The following is a 25,611-nucleotide window of genomic DNA, read 5'->3' as shown; positions in this document are numbered from 1 at the left end:
ACAAGTTGCTGCATTTACATCCATCTAAGTGCTGGACAAACGCCACATATAGATTTACTCCTGAAACTACAAAGATTGTCTTTCACTGACTTTGCTTGGTTTTCCTTCATTTTGCTCTGTGAGGGAAAGATGAGTTTGTACACGTTAGTGGGTTGCTAGGCAACCCCAAACTCCTCACTCACTAAAAGGCAGCGTGCAGAGGATCACAAGCAGAACCATTCCATGAGTTCAGTAAGAAATAGGCAGCCTAACCTATTTCGTATGGAAGAACAGATGTCCTTAAAACTTATTTTGGACACAGAAATTAAAATTTGGTTTAAAATAAGTGTTTCAAAAATCTGAAACAGAGGTAGAAAGTGTTCTTTATTTTTCCTGACATGTTTTCCCGTGAGAAAACACTTTCCTTTTTATCCCATGGACTGCTCCCAGTCCCTAATGTTAAAAGCAGTTCTCTTTACAGAACTACTAATACAACTACGTTGGTTAAACAAACAAAAGAAAAACACCGTGCTAGTGATGGCTACTGTACTGGAAGTTGGAGTCAGCTGTGACCCATGCCTGCTGCAGGAGCCCACACTGGTTCTGAACTGGAAACAAGCATGTGTGAGGTGAAACGATGAGTTCGCTGATAGGTGGGCACCCCAGGTTTACACAACACATCTCATAGCACACGTATAAACTAGAGTGCACCATAGCTCCCTGTTTTAAATATCAGATAAAATTGTCAGAAAACATTGTTTCTGATGAAAAAGAAGAATATGTAAACATTTCTCCCATGATCGCTGCTGACTCCCCTATTTGAGGTTTCTCTTTAATGATGAAAACTCAGTTCATTTTTCTGACCACATAAAGGCCAAAATTAAGTTTTCAGGTAAATGGCATATTATGGATGTAGTGGTTGAGGCCATTTTAGATACCTGGATACGAGATCTATAGTGGTGAGGCTACTGATATAAAAGATACAGTGATGTATTGTCATTCCTACATAGTCCATGTGCCTTCCTTCTCCAAAAGGGATGATTTTGCGGAGTCTCCTCTGAAATCATTGTGGTACTTACTTTCCCTTAGTGCTCACTACCTATAGGGGTATATTATTTTTCTTTTCACATTTCACTCCCTTTTCCTTTTACATAACTCTTGCACCTGTTAGTGGGAGTTTTGTAGGAACATGGGAAGGTAACCAACAAACCTTTTCCCCAAAAAATAAACATTTTCAGAGCTAGTTGCTGTTATGCACCCATTCAAATAAAACCCAACAGAGTCAAAGCCCTCTCTCTTTGTGGCATTATGGTACAATAAGATGAGGTTAACTGAAAGGGTTGGAAATTTTGGAAAAGTTAATATAGAGTTAAAATTGTTTGTTCTTTTTTAAATTAAAAAAAAAAATACTATGCTCCTTCTCCTTCAGCATCTGTTGTATATATTCTGCCCTCACATCTCTGCCATGATTTCATAGGGAAACGTGTATACTGTAAAACAAAGCAGATTATAACGTGGTTCCAAACAGAATGTCTGCTTCTATCCTTAAAGCATGTGTTTAACTTATTCATCCTCTGCGTTAGAAAATAAAAGTGCAGCTTATGTTCAAAAAGTACAATTCATACAAAGCAAGGTTTGAAAGTTCTGTACTTAGCGTAACCTTTCAAAGGTTTATCTTGATTAGTATAAATTCAGACTGCTTACCCATTGACTATAAGTAACTTTTTTGTTTTCAAGTCTTTAGATGACAGATCATGCTGGAGTAGATGTGCTCTTGCTTGCATAAAGACAGCTGTGCTATGGCGTTTTGTATCTCAAAAGGTAACGTGATTCAAGAGAGTGGTTTTGCTAAAGAAACCGAAGCACACTCGTCATTACATTAAAAGGTAAGAAAACAACTCTGAGAGAGCAAGCAGAAAGGGCCCAGAATCACTGTGTGATGCCACAGGTCAACTCACCCAGTCAGACATATGTACACCAGTGTTGAATCTTTAAAATTCTACCCCAGTCTTGGCCTTAACCCCCTCCCCCCACCCGCCACCCCCCCAAAAAAAATTAAGGAGAGGGAAAAAAAAAAAAGCACTTGCCTCCCCTCCAACAGTCAGAGATGGTTCAGAGTTGCCTCTGCAAGGGGGACCAAGTGTTGACTTTGATCTTAGGCTACAGTGTGCTTTTTAAAAACAATGCAGGGAGAGGAAGATTAGACTAGTGACCAAAGAACAGCGACTTCCTGTGCTGGCAGCGCGCCTCTTCTGGGCCGTGGTTCCCACCTGTCTGTCTGGAGTAGTTCGTCCTTCTGGGTCTGTCCCTCCCTGGCTCGGGTGGGCAGCACCTCACAAAGGGTTGGCCAGCGCCTTTTTGGATCGCTTGATCATGCTGGGGTGGAACTCCGTGTGCCGCCGGGCGTGCTTGGTCAGGTGGTCGCTCCTCATGAAGCGCTTCTCACACAGCGGACAGCGGAACTGCTTCTCCCCAGTGTGGGTCCGGTAGTGGCGGGTCAGCTCATCGGAGCGAGAGAACTTTTTAAGGCAGTCTGGCCACGTGCAGGGAAAGGGACGTTCACCTAAGAGAAGGGAATCAGGGATACAGGTTAAAGAACCCTAACCAAAATTCTCCAGGCTGGTCCTGGGCAACCAGCCCCACGACTGAAAAAATCCTTTGTGTTCTCGGCTCAACTGTGTGCCCCCCATTCATAGACTGAAGTCCTAACCCTTGGTACTTTTCAGAATGTGGCTGTATTTGGAGACAGGGTCTTTAAAGAGGTGATAAAGGGTACGTGAGGTCCTGTAACCCAATGACTGGTGTCTTTATAAGAAGAGATTAGGTCACAGACTCACAGAGGAAAGGCTATGTGGAGATGCTGGGAGAAGATGGTCATCTACAAGCCAAGGAGACAGGCCTCAGAAGAAACTGACTCTGCCAACATTTTAATCTTGGACTCCTAGACAATAAAACTGTGAGAAATAAATTTCTGTTGTTTAAGCTACCCAGTCTGTGGTGCTTTGTCATGGAAGCCCTAACAAAGTAATACCATGAAGAAATTGCTGAGAATCATCTTCTCTAGGTAAATGAGCTTGCTATTTTGTACCCAATGGATCCCCAAGAGCCTTGGAAACTATAGTTTCTAGTTTTTTCTACGCAGTTGCCGGTTTCATGAGTTTTCTTGAGGAGTCAAAAACCTTAGCTCTTTGCTAAATTTCCTGGCATCGTACTGATGGAAGAGAACTGAGGCATCTAATCCAACCAACATCCCATCAGAGGCAGGCATCTTCCCTCAAGCTCCTGAATTCTTGGCCACCCAGCCTCTGCCTGAGCAAGTCTGGTGACAGAGCCCCATACCTGCCAAGGAAGCCTGCTTGTTTCTGAGCATCCTTGTAACAAACACTCTTATTGAAGTGAAACCTGCCTCCCTGCAAAGGCCATATTTTAAGTTATATTGTCTTAACACTAAAAATTAGTTTGTTCCCTCTGCCGCATAATAATCCCTTAACTATCTGAAGACTGCTGTCATGCCTTTCTCTAATCTTCTCTGGTCTGGATGAAACAATCCCAGTTTCTTCCATATTTCTCATAAAAGAACTCACATTATTCTAAAATAATAACATAAGTGCAGGTGCAGAACTAAGGGTTTTGCATGCATTCTCTCACTGAATTCTTATAGGACACCCCACAGACATGGCCCATTTTACAGATGAGGAAACGGAGGCTTAATACTTGTCAGTGTTTCCACATCCCTCACACTATGGTTGGTCTCCTCAGATTCACGCTATCGTCTCCTTGTCCCACTTAAAATGCAGCTAAGCCCTGCTCTCCAGACACGATCAGGCCAGCACTGGGGGCCTTCTGACCCCTGGATAGGCAGGGGAGAGTCTGTGTCCATGTTTGTGGGGGACACACACAAGCAGAAAGGTAGAATGAGCTGCTTAAGATCAGCATCTTGCTTGCTCTTCTTGTGAGTGACGGTCATCCCCCGCCCCCCGTCTCAGCTCTGAGCACCTGCCTGCCTGCTCCTCACACCTTTCCAAGCACAGCCCAAAGCAGCTGCTTCATAGACCCAGGGCACAGACTCTGGTTTCCACAGAACTCTCCAGACACTCCTTAGGTAGGTGCGAGGAGTAAATCTTTTCTCACTCGCGTCCCTACCTTCCTGGAACCCAGAGAGAGGCCCGAAGGGCTGGGAGCTGCCCAGTGTGGTGCATCTGAGTCATCCAAATATGATTCTTTTCCACCCAGCTTCTCCTAACCTGTGCCAGAGATGTGAAAATAACGACAGTAACAACTAAATACCTCTATCACCTTCGTGACAATCTATACACAACTAAGGTTTTCTTCGCTTTCTCTAAGCAGAGCAATGGTCGTCACGCCATGTACAACCTACCTGTTCTTATGGGAAACCTGATTTCGGCAAAACAAATTTGTATAAACAGATTCACTATACACAGGTCTAGGTATAAATATTTCCTCATCGAGCTCTAAGCTGAAAAGCCACAGTAGCAAAAGGCAATAGCAAGCCAGTGAATCCCAAGCCCTACCCAAGGTGGAGGACGCATGAGGATGCTCAGCGTCTCTGGTAGGGCCAAAAAGAGAGAAAAGGGGGAACAAGAGCTGCAAACTGAACCCTCTGAAAAACCCAATGATGTGGAGTTGAAAACTACACTTTTGCAACCTCTGTTGGATTAAAAATCATTTTTACCCAGTTCAGCAGAACTCTTGAGCAAAAGGAGAAATGCAGGTTATCATAACCCAACAGGTTGAGCTTCCTGGGGCAAGGACAATGTCACGTCTGACTTTCATGCTACTTGTGCCGCCAAGCATTTAGTAAATGCTTCGACTGTGTGTGTGTGTGTGTGTGTGTGTGTGTGTGTGCGCGCGCGCGCGCACGTGCACACGCACACACGTGCTGAGTCTGCTCATCCTCCAGGTTGCTCATATGACCAAATCCTGCTAAGAAGTTCCCAGGCCACAGGAAGACTTCTGGGCTATTTCAGAATCAGACTGCAGCCATCCATGTTCTCTAACCCAAATGAAGAATCTATGGGAGAAGTGTTCTTTTAAACATGTTATGTTAAAAAAATGAAGAGTTAGAATTCACAGCATGATAAGTTGTAAACAAAACAAAACCAAACAAAACCACCAAAACAGACCAAAAACCCCTCTCTGTTCTCCCTTTACTAGAGACCTTTCTCCACTGCTTGATGATTTGGTGGGGAAGAAAGCAATGACAAGGAGAAGCTCTGTGTTTTCTCAATGCTTGTTAGGACAAACGCTCATCAGAGGTGGTTTCCTTGAAGGAGTGGTAATGTGCTTTAGTTATTCACTGGCACATGTTTCTTTCACGTGAGTCATGAGGGGAGATTAATTTATTTGAACCGATCTGTGTCCATTGTGGGAAAAATGGGTCAGAAGACCACTCTACTATGTGCTAAGATTGAAAAGAAATCAGGCACTCCCTGTTTTTAGCAAGATGGAAGTGATAGTCAGTGGATAATTGTCATGAAGCCTGAATCAGCTGCGTGTACTGGAGAACTATTATTTATGCTTATGATTTACAAAGATTCCAAGTGTAATCAGGGTACCTTCCCACTGAATTCACTTTTGGTCTAGCTTGTGGCTACACTCTCTTCATTGCCCCTCACAGTTGTCATGTGACTGTTCTCACTGCTTCTAATCCAGGTGCTGTCCTTGACCTAGCATCCTTTTCCAGAGAGAAGAGGGCCACCCACAGAGCCCAGAGCAAATAAGAGCCAATAGTAGCCTTTGTTAGATTCATAAAACGTGTATAATTCAAGCTTACAGTTTCCAAGCATTTAAAAATAGACCTGCTTGGAAGTGAGTTGTTAGTCTAAAAGCTCTGGGATCATTTTGATTTTTCTCGGATTCTTTGGAAAAGCATTAGGGGCTTTTGGTCAGTGATCTAAATCAAGGGTTAGCAAACTATGGCCCATAGGTTAAATCTGACCTGCCAGAATAAACACTATTCTTATACTTAGTTTTTACCAAATGGTTGAAAAAAATCGAACAGTAATATTTTGTGGCAGGAGAAAGTTATATGAAATTCAAGTTTCCATGTTTGCATACAAAGTTTCGTTGGAACACAATCATACTCATTGTTTATGTATTATCTATGGCTGCTTTTTCACTTCAAGAGCAGTGCTGAATAGTTGTGATAGAGATGGTATGGACCACAAAACCTAAAATATTTACTGTCTGGTCCTTATAGGAAGTTGGCTGACCCCTGATCTCAATCTGCAGGTCTAAACTTCTATCTGGTGTACTCCAGAATTTGTAAATCCAAATGTTTTCAGGATCCAGACACATAATGAAAGTAGGTGAAATGCTGAGTATATTAGATCATGGATTGTAGAGAAATCTGGGGCCAACTGAGGGGTCTTTCCACACATAAAGACATTCAAATTCAACACCTGATAAAACACTGTGCCAGCCAAACAGTGTGTGTGCTGGGGACTTGAATTCTTCTCGGGGATTTGCAATTTGCAGCCCTTTGAAATTATCCACCTCTTTAACCCAGTGGAGAGTTTGCATACAACTTACTATGGGATGCATTTCTGCATGTTAATGATAGACACATATTAAGGTATCTAGAAAAAGATATATGTTTTTAACCTAAGAAAGTATGGAATGGGGAAATCATATGTAGGGAGGGAAGAGTATTTAAGGCTGAATGGGACCAGAGATGAAGTGCAGAGAGGAAAAGAGAGGCCTTAGAGGGGCTGGGATTTGCCCTTCACCCTGCAGCCAGGGGTAAATCAAGTCAGGCCCTTCCTTTCAGCTCAAAACTGAGGCCCACAAAAGAATGGTTAGCCTTCTTTATACAGAACAATCATGTGGTAAAGCAACCATCAATTAAAGAATATTTAAACTTGTCTTCTGTATTAATGAGTAAGTTACCATCCTCTTGGGGGAAAAATAAATAAAAAAGAACAGACATGTACTAGTGCTTTATTTCTGGCCTTCACAGAAAAACACACCCAGAGGCAGTGACACAATAAAGTCTGCTTTACTGGAGCAGAGCTGTTAACAGCACAAGTTTCTGTGCGTTCTCATTATTTATATACCACTTCCCTCCCCCTTCAGCAACAAGCTAAGTGCCTCTCACTGACAGACTCAGCTCTGAGTATAAAATACACTGGATCAAAATGGTTACTGAACACTGCACCAAACGTGTAAAAGACTTGATTGCAGAGACAAATCAGGCCTCCAGAAGTCTCCCGGGCTTCCCGTGGGTTCCAGAGACGTGGAGGGGGGCCTGCTGGCTATGTACTCACCAACCTGGCAGCTCATTGCTTTTAAGAAAGAACCTCCACCCCACCTGGTGATTAGCTGACGATGCCAAGTGACACTTATTCTTCTCAGTAAAGTCGGAAATGAACAGTGGTGAGTTTTCCATACAGAGGGAGAAAGAGGACAAGAACGGGGATTGCTAACTGGATATTTCCAACCCTTTCCAGGTTCTCCTGAGCTCATGTGGGCAGCCACTGCCGTCTCCGCCTGGGGTCTCGACCCTCCTGCTCCCCGCTCTGGTTCTCTCTCTTCCCCTCCCACAGTTCCACGGAAGAGCCTAAAATGGGCTAAACTTAATCGACACAAGAGGGTTAAAAATACCAACTCTGAAGCTTCCAGTGCTTTGAGCAAAAGTAACCCCATCTGGTAAAACAAATGTAAGGGAATTAGGCCTCCTTTTCATAATAGAACTCTAGAAATGCCAATTAATAATCATAGCTTCACACAGATGTACAAAATCAAGGCTGTTTCTTGAGGAAAAATAGTGTTTTTCTTAATTACAAAAAGGATTCCAGAGAAAAAAAGGATAATTTGATATTAGAAAATCATAATGATATTACTCCTCATTTTAATAGGCTAAATTCACCCCCCCGCCAACCACACACACATCTTGCCTTCATAAATGCAGAATAATATTTGATAAAATTCAACATCCATCCCTAATAAAAGCTTTTAGGGAAAACAAAATAATTCCTTAACAGGATAGAAAATATACATTCAAACCTTCCCCCAGAAAGGTCAAGAGTAAAATGAAGGTAGCATTTCCACTAAAGTCAAGCTCAAGGCAGGAGTGGACTCCTGCCCCAATCATTACAGCTATTTAATGTTGTTCAGAAAATGCTAGTGCATGCAGTTAGGTAAATTAAAAAGTAAATTATGGGAAGGAGGAGGTGAGACAAGAATTACTTGCAACTGATACAACTTCCTATTTGGAAAGTCTAAGATAACATAAATTTAAAAAACGTATAGCAGAGATTGGCACAACACTGTAAATCAACTATACTTCAAATAAAGAAAATTGGAGAAAAAAATGCATTCATGGGTGCAAGTACACAAAAGAGCAGTGGTTTTCTTATATGCTAACCACAGTCAGTCAGGATAAGCCTACCAATAAAGTTTAGGACCCTGCATGAAGAAAATCATAAAACTATGCTATGAAAGGAAATGAATAAACGGGACATTTCTCATGTTCTTGGATGGTAAGATCCAATGGTGTACAAATTCATCTATGAAATTAACACACACCATAGAAATTCTTTTTTCTTGAACTTGACAAAATTATTTTAAAGTTCATTGGAAAGAATAAATACGCTCGACTTGCCAAGAAATTTTGCATTAGAACAATAATAAATGAGCACTTGCAATACCAGTTATTAAAATGTATGATTAAAGCTACAATAATTAAGATAGTGTGATACCAGCACAGGAAAAGAAAAACCAGTGGAGCAGAGTCAAGTCTGAAAATAAACCCAAGACTATAGGGATGGGGCATTTCAAATCAGTGAAGAAAAGTATGTTTAATTCAATAAATGGCATAGATATCTGGTAAAAAAAAAAATTAAATCTGGATGTCTACCCTTATACCTTACACTTATTAAATGCCAAATGGACTATACACATAAACGTAAAAAATAAAAACAAAAAGGTAAAAGAAAATATAGGTGAATATTTTTAGATTCCTGGAATAGGGTGAAACTTTCTAAATATGAAACCAAAGGCAGTATCCTATTTGAAGGATAGTTTTGAAATACTTAAAAATGTTACACATTACATACATATACATGTAAAAAAATTTAAGAATCCAAGCAGTGAACTAATAAAGGAAACTGTAGCATATGACGAAAGGTTAAAATCTGTGGTACAAAAAAGGACACTAGCAAATCAAAATGAATAGCCCAACTTAATAAAATTGGGTAAGGATACAAATAAGTAATCTATAAAATAAGAAATACTAACAGCCAATTAATAAATATATGAAAATATATTCAATTTTATAAGTAATCAAAACATGCCAATCGAGACACCAAGGAAATATACATCAGGCTGGTAAAAATGTTAAAAAGTATGTTCCTATACCTATCATTGATGGTGGCATGAGGAAATAGGCATGGATGGAAATTATAATTGTTCTAGGACCATCTGGCAATACATTTGCCCAGGAATTATTTGTGGTAACAATTAGAGAGGAACACAAAAATATACAAGGATACCAGCATTGTTTATAAAAGGTAAAACTTGGTAACAACTTAAATGTCTAACAATAAAGAACTGGTTTAATACTTTAGTGTTCCGTACAGTGGAGTAATATGTGCCTGTTAAAAAGGTGCTAGATTGTTCCATACAGAAGATGTTAGCAATACACAGCTGAGTGAAAAGAGCAGTGCATGATGCGCTGTGTGTGCGTGTGAACATCTACGGAGAGGAAAAATTCTGGAAGAATATAAACACTATATGAACAATAGTTATCTACAGGTGAGAGGATCAGCTCTACTTCTTTTTGTAATTTTCCCATATGTTTTCTACATTTTTTGAAAAAGTACAGATTTCTTGTATAATGTGAAGTCAGAAAAGTCTTACACAAAACAAAGGTAACGATGATGCATATGAGTTCAAATTCTTTCACCAACGGGTTGATTAAGATTCCATTCCATTCGAGGGGCAGGGGCAGGGTGGGGGGAGGGAGGGTTTAAACTATTGAGAAATAGACTCCAGTGTCTAAGATGAAAGAAAGGCGAGGAATCATTCTGCTTCCTTCTCAAATTGTTAGAAAGTGAGAAACTTTCAGAATAAACTACATCTGTTTTCTCACTCCTCCCCCACCTCCTCCTCTCCTATTTTTTCCATATGTGAAAGGAAAATGGCCCCAGTGAGAAGACACAGGAATCTCTCTTCAGATACCGAGTGACAGAGGCAGTGATGGAAGGGCTGCCTCACCAAGGAGCAGGCTCCGCAGGAAGCAGGGGGAGAGAGAGGTGCAGACACACAAAGCCTGGAACCCAGTGCAGTGTTCCTGGTGGGGCACCAGCCCACACACCTGCCCCGACTGCAGGCCATCGACACCCCATTTTCCTTTATCATCAGTCCTCATTCCCCACGGGAAGGCAATGCTAACTTGCAGGTACAAAGTGTGAGCTTTGCTTTACTGTTTTTCATTTCCATTACCCAAGTGCAGAAGACCCATATACTTGGCACCGTCTGGGTACAGCCAATTCTACATTTCCCTGCATAATTCATTCCAATTAACATCAAACTCAAAAATCGAGACATTAAAAGCCTCCTGTTTGCCAGAAATATTGCTACTACCTACCCAGGTAGATGTCCTTAAAAAAAAAAAAAAAAAAAAATCTTGATAGCTTTAGAAGAGTAATCCTGTCTGAATGCCATCCCATCATGGTTTGCTCCTGGCCTCTCTGAATCCTTCTTGTAATTTGGTTTCCTTTTTTTTTTTTTTTTTTTGGTGCATGGGCTTAGTTGCTCTGCGGCATGTGGGATCTTCCTCAAGCAGGGATCGAACCCGTGTCCTCTGTATTGGCAGGTGGATTCTTAACCACTGTGCCACCTAGGAAGCCCTGGTTTCCTTTTATATTTCATTTGTTGATACAACAGAGTAACTATAGAGTTTGGATGTGAGATTTTACTTCCTGGCCCCTGTGTTTATCTGTGGAAAGCAGCCTGTCCCCATACTTGAGGTTCTGAACTGGGAAGTGGGTGTCTGTAACATCTGTCACGCAGTACTTCCTCACTGGAAGCTGGTGTCTGGCTGCTTGGAAGCAAGCCTGTCTGAATATGGCTTGCACATCCCCAGCCTCAACTGATCTGTGAGATGGCATGTGTACTAGGACCTCAGAAATGAAGATGACAGACAACAGAGTCTTGACTCTTTAGGTTCTCAACCCAGCAAGAGATACGTCATTATGCCTTGATGTCTCCATTATCTGGCCCCCAGCTCAGCGACTCTGAAACGGCAGAGAGGTGAGGCAGCCTCCCCACGTGCACACAGCTAGGTCCAGGCCCAGATTAGCCGGTTCCCATGACTGCATTCTTCCTCCCATCCCAGACGGTGCTGCCTCTTCCCAGTTCTTTGTGGGAAAGGGAAAAGTAAATAAATAACATACTAGGCACCAAACACTGAACAGGATATGTACACTTGACGGCAAAACCATGCTGAGAAGGTAGATTCTTGGAATCTTTGCATTCTGGGTGATCTTTACAACCACCTAATTCAAACCCATCCTGTTTCAGATGAAGCCTGAAACACAGAGGGCCAATGACTTGCCCAAGGACATCCTTAGAACCAGTTTTCAAATTCCTGCTTCAGTTTTGAGCACAGAACAAGATTAGAGGTGAAAGAAGAACACAGGCCTTAACTAAATGTAGAGACCGCGTTTTCCGTGTTTTTCTAATTCTCTTACTCCCAGGCCCTCCTTTCCAGATGCATTGCCTCGGGGAGGGCAGAGACAGTTTAAAAACGAGGAAGTTGCTGCTGAGCTTGAAGTTTCAAAATAGCGTTTTAAAAATATAAAGCAGACCCTGAAATCTTTAAATTCTATTAATTTGCCAGAGCTTCCTAGCAAGACCTGAGCTATAGAGAGAAATCGAAGGGGCCGTGTTTAGGGAACAGATGCAGAGGTCTCTGAGAAGTGCGGGCCTTCTGGACTCTATTACAAATCTGGACTCTCCTATTATAAACAGGCTTGGGCAGTCCCAGAGGAGCGACCACTGCTGCCTGGCCCATCGCAGGCCTGGAGCCTGTCCGAGCCCCTCTAGGGAAGTCCCCCCCCCACACACAAGGGCACCTGAGGAGTTGGGTAGCCATGCTGAGAAAAGGGACTCAAGCGTTTGCCTAAGTTTCCACCCCTCCTAATGTCGCACGTGAGGACCGGGGCCCAAGCTGGTATATGACACCCTGGGGGAGACCAGCAAGGTCAAAGAATGGCACAAAACGTGGGCAGCCCTCCCATGATGCCGAAAGAAGAGATGAGACTCTTGCCCACCAAATAAATCACTCCCAGGAGAAAAAAAGGCAAAAGGAGAGGGAGAGAGAACTCTGATTTTGTGAATATGTACCCAAAAGAGAATACAACTTAGCACAGAAGAGACTGAGAGACCCCAAACTGCCAAGATAAAGTTTGTCAACCAACAGCAGAAACGGTGGTGAGGGCAGGGGGCTCGAGAGAACTCAGTTAGTTCTGGTTATGAACGGTTCCCCTTTTGTGCACCCCGGGCCTGTGACTGGGAAATTCTTACCCAATGCACACAGCTGCTTTATGAGGGCCACCAAGACTTTTGGCATCCTTAGCAAACACAAGGAAAACCTCTCCATGCGTGCATTTAGGTAAAATTTTATGTAGTACCCACAGCTTCCAGTCTGGGGGCACGTGCTATCCAGACAGCTGAAGCCTTTGGGCAAAACAGGAGAGCACAGGAGACTGTGGTCTGGTTAGTGAATGCCTCCTCTACCTGCCACCCAGGTCACGGCACTCATAGTGACCCAAAGTGACTAGTGATGTTGCTCCAGAATCAGGTTTCCAACTGTTTCTCTCTGGGCTCAACCTCTGTACACTGCTGGCCTGAGAGTGAGGCTGCAATGACCATAGATCCCACTCACACAAGCCACATGCGCCACCATCAAATCATTTTTCCAGTGTTTACAGAGTGAGCCACAGATTCATACGGTCTGGTGTTTGTCACCAACGACCATGAAGAATGGCAGGGTTGAGCTGTCCAGCGCTTACCAAACAGCCCCCGTCTGACTTGGACAGTGCTTTGAAGTCTGGGAGCAAGCAGGGCATTGAGAAGAAATGACTCAGGTCAGAGGGGCAGCCATGTCTCTTTCACGTGGGGAACTCCCGCGGCGGTGGCCAGTGCTCAGCAGACAAGCATCCTGTGGCCACGGGTGTGATCTGCAGCGCCAACGAGGGAAGGCAGATGTTTGGTTGTCATTCTGCTTATTGTCATTAAAACAGCAGTGGTACAAAACTACTGTAGAACTATTGCAGCATAGGGACTTAAGTCATTTTTATATGTTTTTGTAAGTTATTTTTAAGATCTAATTTTTGCCTCTTATGATTTATTTTGGTGTTTTTGTTGGGCATTACATACACCAAGTCGACTTCTGAATCCTAACGGGAACCACCATATAAACAGCTCATGTTTGTAAAGACAAGGCCTCTATCTACGAGCACACAGGATGACAAACATTCATGTGAGTCAACACAATTTATTTCCCTGGGCATTAAAATAGTCATATGACTGGAATTAAGACCAAGTGAACGGTGCTGCTAGTCACATTGTTGCTGCTACACATATTCCACGTGAGGCTTTGGGTACTGGCTTCTAGAACATCCACTGAGCAGGGCCTATGAGACTGAGCATGACCATAAGAAATACGTGGTGAAATAATCTATTTTCTACAAAGACCATTTAGTATATGCACTGGTAACTATCTTACAGGTTGAACTCCAGAGAGAGTTCAGAACTCTTTCTCTTCAAAGGGGAGAAAAATATGGGGAAAAAAAATGTTGTCATACTAATCCGTCTCCCGTTTTGTTAAATTCTGCTTTTTGGAATATCCTGTTTGTAGTTCTAAATAGGTGGACAGAGTGAATAGCTGCTGGTTTTGCCCGTCTGGCACCTATTGCCTCTTCTGGGTAATAAACAGCACCCCTTGAATTTCCTTTTGGAGACCACCCCTTCCTCACTCTGAGTTTAAGTAATTCCAGGCGGGCGACCCCACACTCCAGGCCCAGAGGCTGGATGTGACCCATCTGTGCCACAGTGACTTGAGTTCAGGGACAGGCACAAAATTCCAACGTGGTTAGGAAGCTTGACTCCTGGGACTTCTGCTGGAATCATCAGGAAAGGGGAACTGTCTTTCCACAAGGCTTGCTGAAGAGGCAGGATGGGAGTCTGAACTGCTGGCGGCCATCTTACCATGATTCAGAGACAGCCTGCCGTGAATGAAGACAAAACAGAGGAGAGCAAGGCTGGGCCGGGGAGGGAGGCAGGCACTGACCACCTGTATCCAGAGATCCCTGACACTAGAGCTACCCCAAAGGTGTTGGAAATGGCAACCAATAAAGTTCTCATTTTCACTAAGCCACTCCAAGTTTGGCTTCTGTTCCCTAACAACCAAGAGGCTTGATTAAAACAGGTGTGGACCCAGAACCGGGGTCTTTTTCAGTTGGAGGGACACAGGTTCTGGACAGCTATTGGAAAATATAGGAGGGGTTTTGTCAGGTCCATGATGTCTGCAGGTATTCCCCAACAAGCTTCATAAGAACTAACCACAAGCCAGGGCTAGAACCCAAGAGAGGAGACAGTGGTGGCTTTGGGGCCAAATCCAAGAGAGCCATGCAGAACACAGGGTCTCTTCCCACTGGCAAAAATCCAGGGAGTCCTCGTCAACATTCGTGGCGCAACTCCAAGCACCTAGAAACATATTAGGAAAACTTCAGAGTAACCTTGGACTGAGTTAACTAACTCCAATTCCTCCTATAAAATGAGAGTAAGAGCACCTTTCTATCTCATAGGGCTTCTGGGAGTTTAAATGTGACAATGTGTGTAAACCATCTGGCTTGGAATTTGGCATGTCATACATGCTGGATGCTTCATTATTATTACTATTAATAGGATTACTACTAATATTAATAATTTATAATAATTATTACTATCATCATCATTATTATTCAAAACATTCACAGTGCCTGCTATTGACATCTAGCATAGCTCTTTGCATGTAATAGTCACTCAATAATAAATATTATTTAAATGAATGAGCTGCTGCTGGATTAACGTGGAACTGCAAACAAAAATTCTAGGACCCTCAAAGGCTTCTGGGCAACCCATGTAAATTATTTTTAAGTTTAATACTTAGTATATGGAGACACTGTCCTAAATGCATGAAACACTTCATCTGGATTAAGCCTCATAAAAACTCCTTGGATATATAATTACTGAACTCCATTTTACAGATGGGAAAACTGAGGCTCAGAGAGGTCTCATAATTAGAAAGTGGCAGAGGCAGGATTCAAACACAGGTCTGAGGGACCCCAAAGCCCATGCTCTACTGGCTCTACCTACTGCCTCCCTGCTGAAGGGAGAGACCTCTCTGGAGAACTCTTGCATTCAAGTTCATTAGGGTGGGCTGGAGTCCTCCTCACAGGCTTTACTATTCTTTTCTGACTGCCTCTGTCTCATCAAAGCTGGCTCCCCGGAAGGCAGAGATGGTAAAAACCTCCCCTCACCTCCACTTCTTTGAACAAAGAGGATACGATTCCTTCCAGCTCTAAAATGTCCATAATGCTCAGGCAGAATTTTTGTGCTTTTGTCTATTGTCTGCCTCACTGGTCCCCACTTTGGTTCAAGTCAGGTCCTCTGGGAGGCACTCACTTCTAAAACAATGGAGACTCGCCTTGGAAAAATGTTCACGCTTTGTTTAATACAAAATACTGCTGCCTGCTTTTCAAATCCTTGTCATTAATTTTGTATGGCTTAAGCTCCCGTCTCTTTATTTTAATCTACTTAAATAAAGTCCTCACTTTTCAAAAAAGGGCTCAATCCAGGAATGAATTCCATTCTGCTGTTCAAATTTGTGATCATTTTCAATTTTGGTTAAAAAAAAAATTCAAATGCCCAGGGGTCCTGAGCTTAGATGGTGAGCTTACTGGTTCCTGCAGCTCTAGAACCTTTAGATTTCAGATCCAGATGTTCAATTCTCATAGGACTCCAAAGGCTGATAAACTGAGATTATAAGGAAAGCCTGAGGGTGCACCATCCTAAACATGGGCTTTAAGCACAAATGGAAAGGATGCCTTGGAAGATCCCAGGCATAAAAAATGGCTGCACCTCACTCCCTTAGTAGGAAAGGCATTCTCTGTGAATAATGTTAGTCCTATTATTTGCTGAGGGGACTGCTTGAGGCACGGATAACACAAATGTTTACTCTTGGCCTTAATGCACCAAAAAGGTATTAAAGTTTCAGGAGGGCTCCAGGAAGGGAGGAGTAGGAAATCTCACAGGCGCTGGCCTTGGGCTGTTTTGGAGTACTGCTCCCATAATAAAAGGGGAAAGGTCCCCCGAGCTGACTCCACCTCTGCCCTTTCACTCCGTTAATTTGGTTAATGCAAAGCAGCTCTTTAAACCAAGGTTAAAAAAAAATGTTAACCAGATTGAAATCCTCAGGAGACCATGGGCGAAAGGAATTCAAATCTAAGAATTGCAAAGAATTCACCGTGAAGGAAGATCTCCATTTGCCTAAACTCCAGCCTGGAGCACTTCATCTTCCTGGTGCACTTCATCTTCCGAGGATCTGGTGCCCTCGTGCTGCTGAGGAAACTGAGGCTCTGGTAGCTTCCTCGGTCTGCCAAACATCATGTGCCTGACAAAGCTGAGAGCCAGCCTTTCAACGCTGGTGGTGTGCTTCCAAATCCTCCAGAGCCCCACCCAATGCTTCAACGGAACAATCCTCATCTATCTGAGAGGGTTTAAAAAAAAGCATTCACTTTTTTACAGACAAAATGATGGATGCGATGACCTCTCAAGGTCACTTCCAACCTCCAAATTCTATTCTTTTGATACTAACAACTGCCGCCACCAAGTGCTCTGAGTTGGGCTTAGGCCTCCGACTAACTTCCCAACAAAAAGTGGGGCAGAGCAAGAGACAGGACTGCTCAAAGACCACTGCAGAGGATCCCATTTCTTTCCCTTTTTAACCATCTATGGGGTTTTTTCCTTCCCTTTGCCCCTCCTTTTTGCGTGTGTTGCATAGAAACAGAAAGTGCCTTTGTACCGATTACTAGGCACTAATTTACGCTCTTCAGTGGGCGCTGGGCTTGCTGAAGAAACATTAGGAAAAGGTGGGAGGGTCGGATGTGGGGGAGGATTCTAGCAGCAGAGGCCTGGAATGCTGTAAGCTTTTTCTCCAAGCATGAGAACAGCCAAGGGGGGAGAAAGAAAGAAAGAAAAAAAAAACTAGAAAAAATTTTGGAAGTGAAGACTAACGAAAATGAGAAAGCTGGCTTTTTTTTTTTTTTTAAATCAAGAATGCTCACGATCATAAGGCATTCAGAAATCAAAATGATGGTCAAGAAATCCGCCTCTAACCAGGACACGACATCAGGTTGTTTTAGGGGCTCTGGAACGAGTGAATACTGGGAAATCACCCGCCCACTTTTCTTCTCAATGAGCTTATTAAGGAAGACCATTGTCGGCCACTTTCCCAATATGTCATATGATGTTTCTCCCTGGGAAGTTCAATCTGGGAATTTCCCACAGACGTTGCAGAATGACTAGTTCTTGGGATAAGCGTCAACAATTGAGCCAGGAATGTAAATCTGACCCTTATGTTCAGAGTCCTAAGAACTCATTTTCCTCAGGTTACATCTTTGTGTCTGAAGGTAATGGGGTGTTACCATCAAAACAGCACTATATGTACTCTAGTACCTCCCTCCCTGACCCAGGCCCCACTTGCAATCCTCCCCTCTCTCTTCTCATCACTCACAGATGTGAGAGGAAAATCACGGGAAACAATGATTTTACTCTGCAATTCTACTCCACTTGTATTTTCTGTTGTGAAACAGGAATCCTGCCAGCAGCAGCAGCTCTTCTCAGGCAACTCTACTTTGTCTTGCTAGGGCAGCTAGGTGCAGGATGATGGGGAAGCCACTGGTTCTTCCTACCTCCGGGACCAGGGATAAAGAGCTGCGAGGTCCCCTCACGGGGCTCAGTAACAAGGGTGAGATTCCAGCAGTGAGCTGGGGCGCAAGCAGCTGTAGGCCATCTTTCATTGGAAGCAAGGACGTTTCTAGCCTCTTGTCTGAAACCCAGAAGCAAACCCTACAGGACATCCTTGCAATACTTAAGAGTCCTGTTTCATCCTCCACAGCTAGAGCCCATGTGTAGTCCTTTGTTTTCATTTTTTTTCCTGACAGGATACATGAGCCTCTGTCTAGACAGTCTCACTGGGGATGGGGATGGGGGTGGAACTGCCCCCATAGGGCAAAAATTGGACCAAAAGTCTTAGCTATTACAATGGTTTATGGCCTTATAAAGGGGCACAGAACATAAAGAGCTCTACAGTATACCTGTGGTACAAAAATGTCATGGGGAGGACAATTATGGGGGGAAAAATGGCTAATCTCCCTAGGTGAGAGAAAGTGGGAAAAAAAGGTAGAGAAAGAATTACCTATGCAGGTCCCACTCAGACTTAATTGTAAATATATCTTGGATGAAGCATGTCAGGCTATGAAATACCACTCTACATGATTTTGGGGAGCCTTATGGAAAGAAGAGTGGGGCAGAGAGTATTTCCTTAAGGATCAAGGCACAGGGCCTCCCTTCTACTCATGAAGGTTAGAGCAAGTGGGAAAGACTGGGCAGGGGCTAATTAAGGGGTTGCTTCAAGACCCTGCCTGTCCCTGAACCCCTGCCTCCTGGGTAATGGAAGTGGGTCCTTCTCATACCTCTGATGGTACTGAACCAAAAAGTTGACTTCAAAACTTTTTGCAGCAATTAAGGTAGAAGATTTCATGAGGCACAGAGCAGGCCTGGCTCCTGTATGAGCAAAATTTTAAAACTTTAGTCTCAGAGAAGGAAATCCACTTGAGTTAGAGCTAGCCGGTGATGGATGTTCCTAGAGAGGCCAGAGAAATCTATTTCCTGTTTGGAGGATAACTTCCATGGTGGAAGCTACCTGGGTCCCCTCCACCAGATATTCTAAGTAGCCCAGGGAAATGTTTAAACAGGATAAAGGGAAACAGAAGCAGCCACTGCTGGGCTTTTTTGCAGCTCTTGTATCTCCTTGTTTTTCGTGAACTTCCTTCTGCCCTATTAAAAAAATATATTGCTTAAAATTTTTTTTTCTACAAAACTAGAGTGTGATGATTGGGATTTAGGGCTTTCTGGTGTTCAGAAACCTATAACCTTAAGCTCAATCCATTGTCACCATTTGGGGACAGCTGATTTAAGTTCCTCCAAAAAGATAGTTAAATTGCATCTGGCGTGGAAATAAGGTTTCTGTCATTGGGGTGTCAACCTAGCATGACTCCACATCAGGTCTGATGAATTTTGGGCTGGAATTTGGATGTAGTTGTTTACTTCTCCAGAATGTACCCCCCCCCCCCGTGTGTGTGTGTGTGTATGTGTGTGCGCGCGCGCGCGCGCGTGTGCACACGCTTGGGAAGGAAGCTTGGGATAATCCTTTTTTCTTTTTCTCTTTTTTTTTTTCGTGCTCCTAGACAGGTCAAGGGGACATGAGAGAGGGTCTGAGGAGTCAGTGGGCTTGGGTGTGGGTTTATGGAGGCCAAATTGGGGGGTGTGCTCAGAGGTGGGAGGGGTGTGGGTGTGGATGTGGGGTGTCCCAAGATAAAGTTGGTTGCATTTTCAAATTATAAGCTCAATATGTTTTCAGGCAAAGTACTCCAGTGGGTCTAACACTTAATCTGAAACAATAAATACACTCTAAAGTGTCCAAAAAGTCTGGAGACAGAAAAGCTCATATTTGTTGTACTTTTTTTCAGATTAACCATGGATCCTCTGCTTGAACTCTAGAGGCACATCACCTGACAAGATATATGATCTAGAAGGTGAAGAAAAACAAACTGAGCATAGTATAAGAAAATGTAAAGTACCGTACTACTCAAAAATAAGTTTTTCCTATGTTCCCTGATTTTAAACTCTGCCCATTACACACAAACTATTATCTTTTCACAAGAACCTGAGTTCAGAGATAGTACCCTATCTTGTGGATTAAGAAACTGACGCTCAAATAGAGAAGAGATTGCAAACTTAAACGCCAACGGAGACCATGTAAGTGATTAAAATAAGGGACACTGCCCCATATAAAGAATGGTCAGTTCAAGCCTATTGTTGCCGGGCAGGACTTCAGGCCCAGTATTGCCAGATCGTTCGATTTTTCCAGAGAAGTCACAAATCTGGATTTGTGTTGAAATCCTGATTTTTGCATGTTAGTAACGAAATCTTTATAAGCCCTGTGCTGGCCAAGCCAAACAAATTTGCAAAGCAAATTGGGCAGCAGACCTCTAGTTTACAAACTCTGAATTCAAGGAACTAGGTTCACGTCTCACAACTGGGAAACAGTAGGACAAATCAGAACTCAGCTCAGTCCACCTCAAAAGGGTCTTTTCCCTTAGGATACTCTAGAAATAACTGCACTGAACTAAACGCAATTTTGTTTAAGTGGCTCAACTTCTAAAGCCACTGGTTCTGGGACTTCGCTGGTGGTCCAGTGATTAAGACTCTGTGCTTTGATCCCTGGTCCTGGTCAGGAAAGTAAGATCCTGCGTGCCATGCAGCATGGCCAAAATAAATAAATAAATATATAAAACCGCTGGTTCTATAAAAGTGGCAGCTGTATGAGGCTCTAGGAGGAGGAGAGCAAGCAGCAGAAGGGATTCTGGTTGGGCCATATTGGGGCGGTGGGGGGCGGGGGAGGCTGGAATGTTAGTTCTTAAAGTCTTCACAAAATATAGACATTCCAATCGCTATCTCTTAGCCATCTTCTGGGTTTAATACCAGCAAAAAATTTTAAAAAAATTTAAAAATTTAAAAGTCAAGAAGCTGCTACCCCACTCCAAAGAAAATCTAACTGGAAGCTGAATTGGAAACTTCCAAATGCATGAGGCCTCCTACACATCTCTTATTTAGAGTATCCTTTGCATACACCTTCTCTAGCAGGAGTACACTTTTGACAGTCTTTATGGAGCCCAAGGTTTTTGTCCGACCATGTCCTAGTATTACAGAGCCCCCAAACATACATAAGACACTTGCAATTACCATATTACTAGCTTCAAAAGACTGTAGCATTTAAAACGGGATTAACATTTCACTTCGTTTTCCACTCTGGACTGTGTACAAGGTTCTCCTGAAACAGCTGAGCTGACTTGCCTCATGGAGAATTAAAGAGCAGCACGCATGCACGCACGCACAAGCAGCCATTTCTATAAATGCCTGAGAAAATCACTCAGCTGAATGGTCCAGAATGCTTTCCTGAGTTGGACAGACTCACGGAGCTCACAGAGAAGCTCTGCAGGCCTCCCCAGCTGCACAACTGGGCAGCTCCCTGAAGGAGAAAGTGCCTTTGCTCAAGGTGGCAGTGGGTGTCCCTGGGAGCTGAACTCTGGGAACATGGCTGACACAGCCAGGCCCGCCCAACAGCTGTTGGTGAGTAACACCCTCCAGTTAATATACCCCTACTTCACCCTGGGAGCCACGTGAAAGGTCACATCCCCCAAGTCAGACACAACAACCTTACAGATACAAACTTTAAAATGTTCTGTTTTATGGCAACCTAGGTGACAACCCCAAACAAAACCTGATTTTGCATTAATCATGGAGGAAATTCAGCTTTACTCTTGTACCAGCAGCCACCTCCACAAGAAGCACTTTCCAAAGGAAATAAAATGAGACGCAGTTACGTGGCCTTTTTTTTTTTTAAAAAAAAAAGCAAAACCAACCAAACCAACCAATGATCATTTTGAAACCACAGGCCCAGGACCTCATCTTAAAAGTACCATCAATTACACCAAACAACAACAATAATTTCCAAGTAACTCCAACAACCTCCTCTTAAACACGGTGTTATAAGACAGAGGGAAAAGGAGCTTCATGAGAGGACGAAGCACTATGCTTCCTTATCAGAACAGCAGTTGTAAAGGAACCTTACTAAAGCTGGTGAGACAGCATGGTCAAGTGTGAATGCTTTCCAACTCTTTCTGAATATGTCAGACAGAACCAACAGAATTGGCGGACCCAGGTTCCTAAGAGTCTCCAAAGCCCATTTTATGCTGCAGATGTCTTACCAGCCACATGCATCTGGTCAGTCCTGCCTTTTGCTATCCCTGGGACAGACCCTACCACGCGGCCTCCAGAACATCCCAACGTTCATTATCAGCCTTGACCTCCCGCAAGAACCACACCTCCTCACTAACTGCTCTATTCAGGGTGGAGGGTGCGACCGAAATCACGTGAGAAAAAAATCGCTCTGAAATCTCATTCAAAAGGCTAACTCGTTGTGAAGTTAACCAACCATCACTTGATCAAACTCCTCTGCTGCCTGAAGCAGTGTTATTTTAAACCTCTCTGGGGACTCTGGGCCAAATTTAAAACCACCTTGGCAAGCCCTGAAAAGTAGCAAGCATACAGCTAACCGAGCCCTTAGTCATCCCCTAAAAGGTTCCATGTAATGTGCGCCGCTTCTCCCCAGGTTTCGGCCACTTCGCTGCAATCCCACCAGAGAATAAAATAGAAGATACGCCATTTGACTGTGCCCCCCAACCCCCGCCAGCGCCTGCCCAGGTGGGGTGGGTGGCCCCACCGTCGCCGGGTGCGGGAGTCCTAGGGGGGCGGGGCGGGACAGGGGAGGGGCGGCACCTCTCCCCACGAAGCCACGCACAGGGGCTGGCACTCAGCACGCACTCTGCCCTCCGGGTTAAGGCTCTCCGTGGCTTCTAGAGGCTGGAGACGATGAAGGAGAGAGTGAGCTTTCCGTCTCTACCCGGTTCAATCATTTTAAAGAGTGAAACAGCATCTCATCCAAAATATTTGCACCCTTTCGGCCGAGTGTGGTGTCCTTAACGCCCAGGAAGGCTGCCCGGCCAAAGGTTAACGAACCCGAGAGCTGGGTGGGAGAGGGAGACGCCGCTAACCTGTATGCACTCTGTAATGGGCTTTGAGATGGGAGGATTTTCCATAGACTTTCCCACAGCCACTGTAGGGGCACTTGTGCCTCTTTTCAGAGGCGTGTTTCCCCTTCGCAGCCACTCCAGGGTGGAGGAGGGAGAGCGGGCTGGGCGCGCTGCCAGGATCCTGTCTCTCCTCCGGGCTGTGGGAAGGACTCGACCCAGATTCGGTGGTCACGTCGCTGTCGGATCCCATATCCTCATCCGGACTCTCCAGGCTGTCGCTGCACACCGAGGGGGTCTGGATGGGTCGATACTTGTTCAGGTCCAACAAGCTCTTGGCGATGGTGACCAACGTGCAATAATCCTTCCAGGTGTCCCCCGGGTCACCATGCTCCTTGGTCACCTCGCGCTCAGGTAGTCGCAGCCGCTCGGCGTCCGGAGCGCCCCCATGCTCCGGCACCGCAGCGCGGTTCGAAATGGAAACCAGACACTGGGCAGCCACGAAGTCCATGTAGGCGGCCGCGGACATGGTGCGGGCGACAGCAACCCCGGCGGCGCGGCCAAACTTGGCGGTGGCTGCGGAGGTTCGGCTCGCCGTGCCCTGGCCTCGGACGACGAGCGCGGCGCGGCGCGGCGGCCAAGGGGGCGGGGGCGCGGGGCGCTTCCGACTCGCAGGAGCGCTGAGGCGACCTCAGCCCCTCATCTTTACGTAACCGGCAGCGCCTCCGCACGCAGCATCCACGGCCCCGGGCTCCGCCGCGCCGCCGCCACTCGCCACCGCCGCCCGTGCCCAGAGTCGGGCGCGATCCCCCCCGACGGGCGCGCCGGCCGCTCCGAGCCGGCTCCCTTGGAAAGATGCCACACGTGGCGGTCGCAAGTTTATTCGACCGAAAACGCCCCCGAGGCGCTGGGAGAGGAAACTGCAAGAGAGGTACACGCCCTCCGCCGCCTCTCCGTCGAGCCAAAGCCCCAGGACATTCACCCAACTACCCGGACGCGGGAGGCAAGGGCCGGACCAAGCGCCAGATCTAAGAGACACTTTTCCCCCAGTCCACTGACGGCTTCTGAGCCCCTGCTCTTGCCGGTCCGCACCGTTCCGGCATTCTCTCGCTCAGTAACAATTTCGCAGAATCCCATCACGTCACAATCCAAACCCCCTCCAATTGGCCAGTGGGGAGGGTGATTCAACTCTGTTTACTTTCTCCCCCTGCCAGTCAGAACGGCCTTTCGGTGGAGAGGTGCGTCTAGAACTGAGGCGTGCGGCCAATCCCACTGTTCCGTTTCGATGCCTCGTGCTACCCCTACAGCCTCGAACGCTGACATTTAAAAGGGTAACAGCCGGGAGGCTGGGAAGGAGCAGCCGCGCATCTTTGGGAGTGCCTCTCAATCCCGTAGCCGGTCAGGCCTCCTGGCTCACGTTCCAGCTTGCGGAGCTGCGGGATACACCTTCCCTACTCAGTTGCGTTCCTTCTTATTACAAAAGAAAACTTCAGTTTCGGTTTTCCAGCTCGCAAACAGTTAAGTGACTTCCTGCAAACGCTACAGTCCCAGCAACCAGCCTTCCAATCAAAAGTAAGTTGGTTGATGTCACTGACATTGGCTCAACCAATCAGAAGGGCGTTCCGAAGGCAAGCGCTCCACACTTGTAACCGCTAAGAGCTGTAGCGAAACTGAATACATCCTTGTACTTTGTGTTTCTGATAGTAAAATTGAGATATGTATGGGAGGGCAGGGGTGATAAGGAAATGCAAAGTGAGTCTGTAATTTAAAAAACAACAACAACTAAATATGTCAGGCCAAGTTGCCCAAAAATAAACACAAATGAGAAAGCATCAATTTGTTTTTCCGTTTGGGGATGCAGCATACTTTTGGGCAGATTTTTAATAATTCTTCCACCCATTAATTATGACTAATTCATCTTAAAAATGCAGAGCTGACAAAAGTTCTCTTTTAAAGCATAGCCTTTCTTCTGTCTGGCTATTCTTTAAAACACTTCACCTTTGCTTTTGTGATACCTCTTAATTCCTCTCCTTCCCTCGTGCAATTTATTCTAAGTAAGCTGTTTTCCTTTTGTTTTGATGCTATTGTAACTTCTGTCAAATAAATGGAGACAAAAATCCCAGTATAACTTTTAAAACTTTAAAAACAACAACATTCTTAGCTCCTTTTCGTTCCACAGACCGCTGTGGGATGTTAGGGTGTGTATCCCTTCCCTCACTTAACAGATATGAAGACTGAGATGTAAGGAAGTGACCTGTCTACCTTATCAGGTAGATAGTGAGAGAACTCCATTGAAAACATAAATCTGATTCTTAGCTCTTTGGGCGTTACAACTGAACTCTTTGGTTTTGTGAAATATTAACTCTGCTTAACAGATTCTTAAGAACTGGAACCAGCCAGAGATCCTTAGCCATTGAATATTGTGGTATTACTTGATCAACAATTAGTATGGCTCTTAGAGTTTGATTAACTAGGTTTGCCTCTCCCTCTGAAGGAATGATGGGGTTGTTTTCCATCTTGATAGCTGAGAAAAGAATCTAGGGCCAATATCTCTTGCAGGAGGTGTACTGCCCCCAGAACTGATTAAAAATGCATTTACTTTCCTAAGTGGGTGTGAGGGGTACCTGCTTATATGTGCTGTAGATCCAGTGAGGTCCAGCCATAACCCCCACTGGCTATTAGCCTTTGT

The 25,611-nt window shown here is 44.6% G+C and overlaps 1 protein-coding gene across 1 annotated transcript; it reads right to left on the bottom strand.

Annotated features, from left to right (window-relative positions):
* KLF9 (KLF transcription factor 9) lies at positions 1-24,407 on the bottom strand. Its single transcript, XM_057722041.1, has 2 exons — positions 22,947-24,407; positions 1-2,542 (listed from the first exon to the last, which is right to left on the bottom strand). Exons 1-2 carry the CDS (start codon positions 23,449-23,451, stop codon positions 2,313-2,315), a joined length of 735 nt encoding a protein of 244 aa, XP_057578024.1. The 5' UTR covers positions 23,452-24,407; the 3' UTR covers positions 1-2,312.
* Between the last annotated feature and the right edge of the window lie 1,204 nt (positions 24,408-25,611).

The sequence above is a fragment of the Hippopotamus amphibius genome, chromosome 2, assembly GCF_030028045.1.
Source record: "Hippopotamus amphibius kiboko isolate mHipAmp2 chromosome 2, mHipAmp2.hap2, whole genome shotgun sequence".
Taxonomy (NCBI): Eukaryota; Metazoa; Chordata; class Mammalia; order Artiodactyla; family Hippopotamidae; genus Hippopotamus; species Hippopotamus amphibius.
The sequence above is the reverse complement of the archived record's forward strand: the minus strand, read 5'-3'. Positions and strand labels throughout refer to the sequence as shown.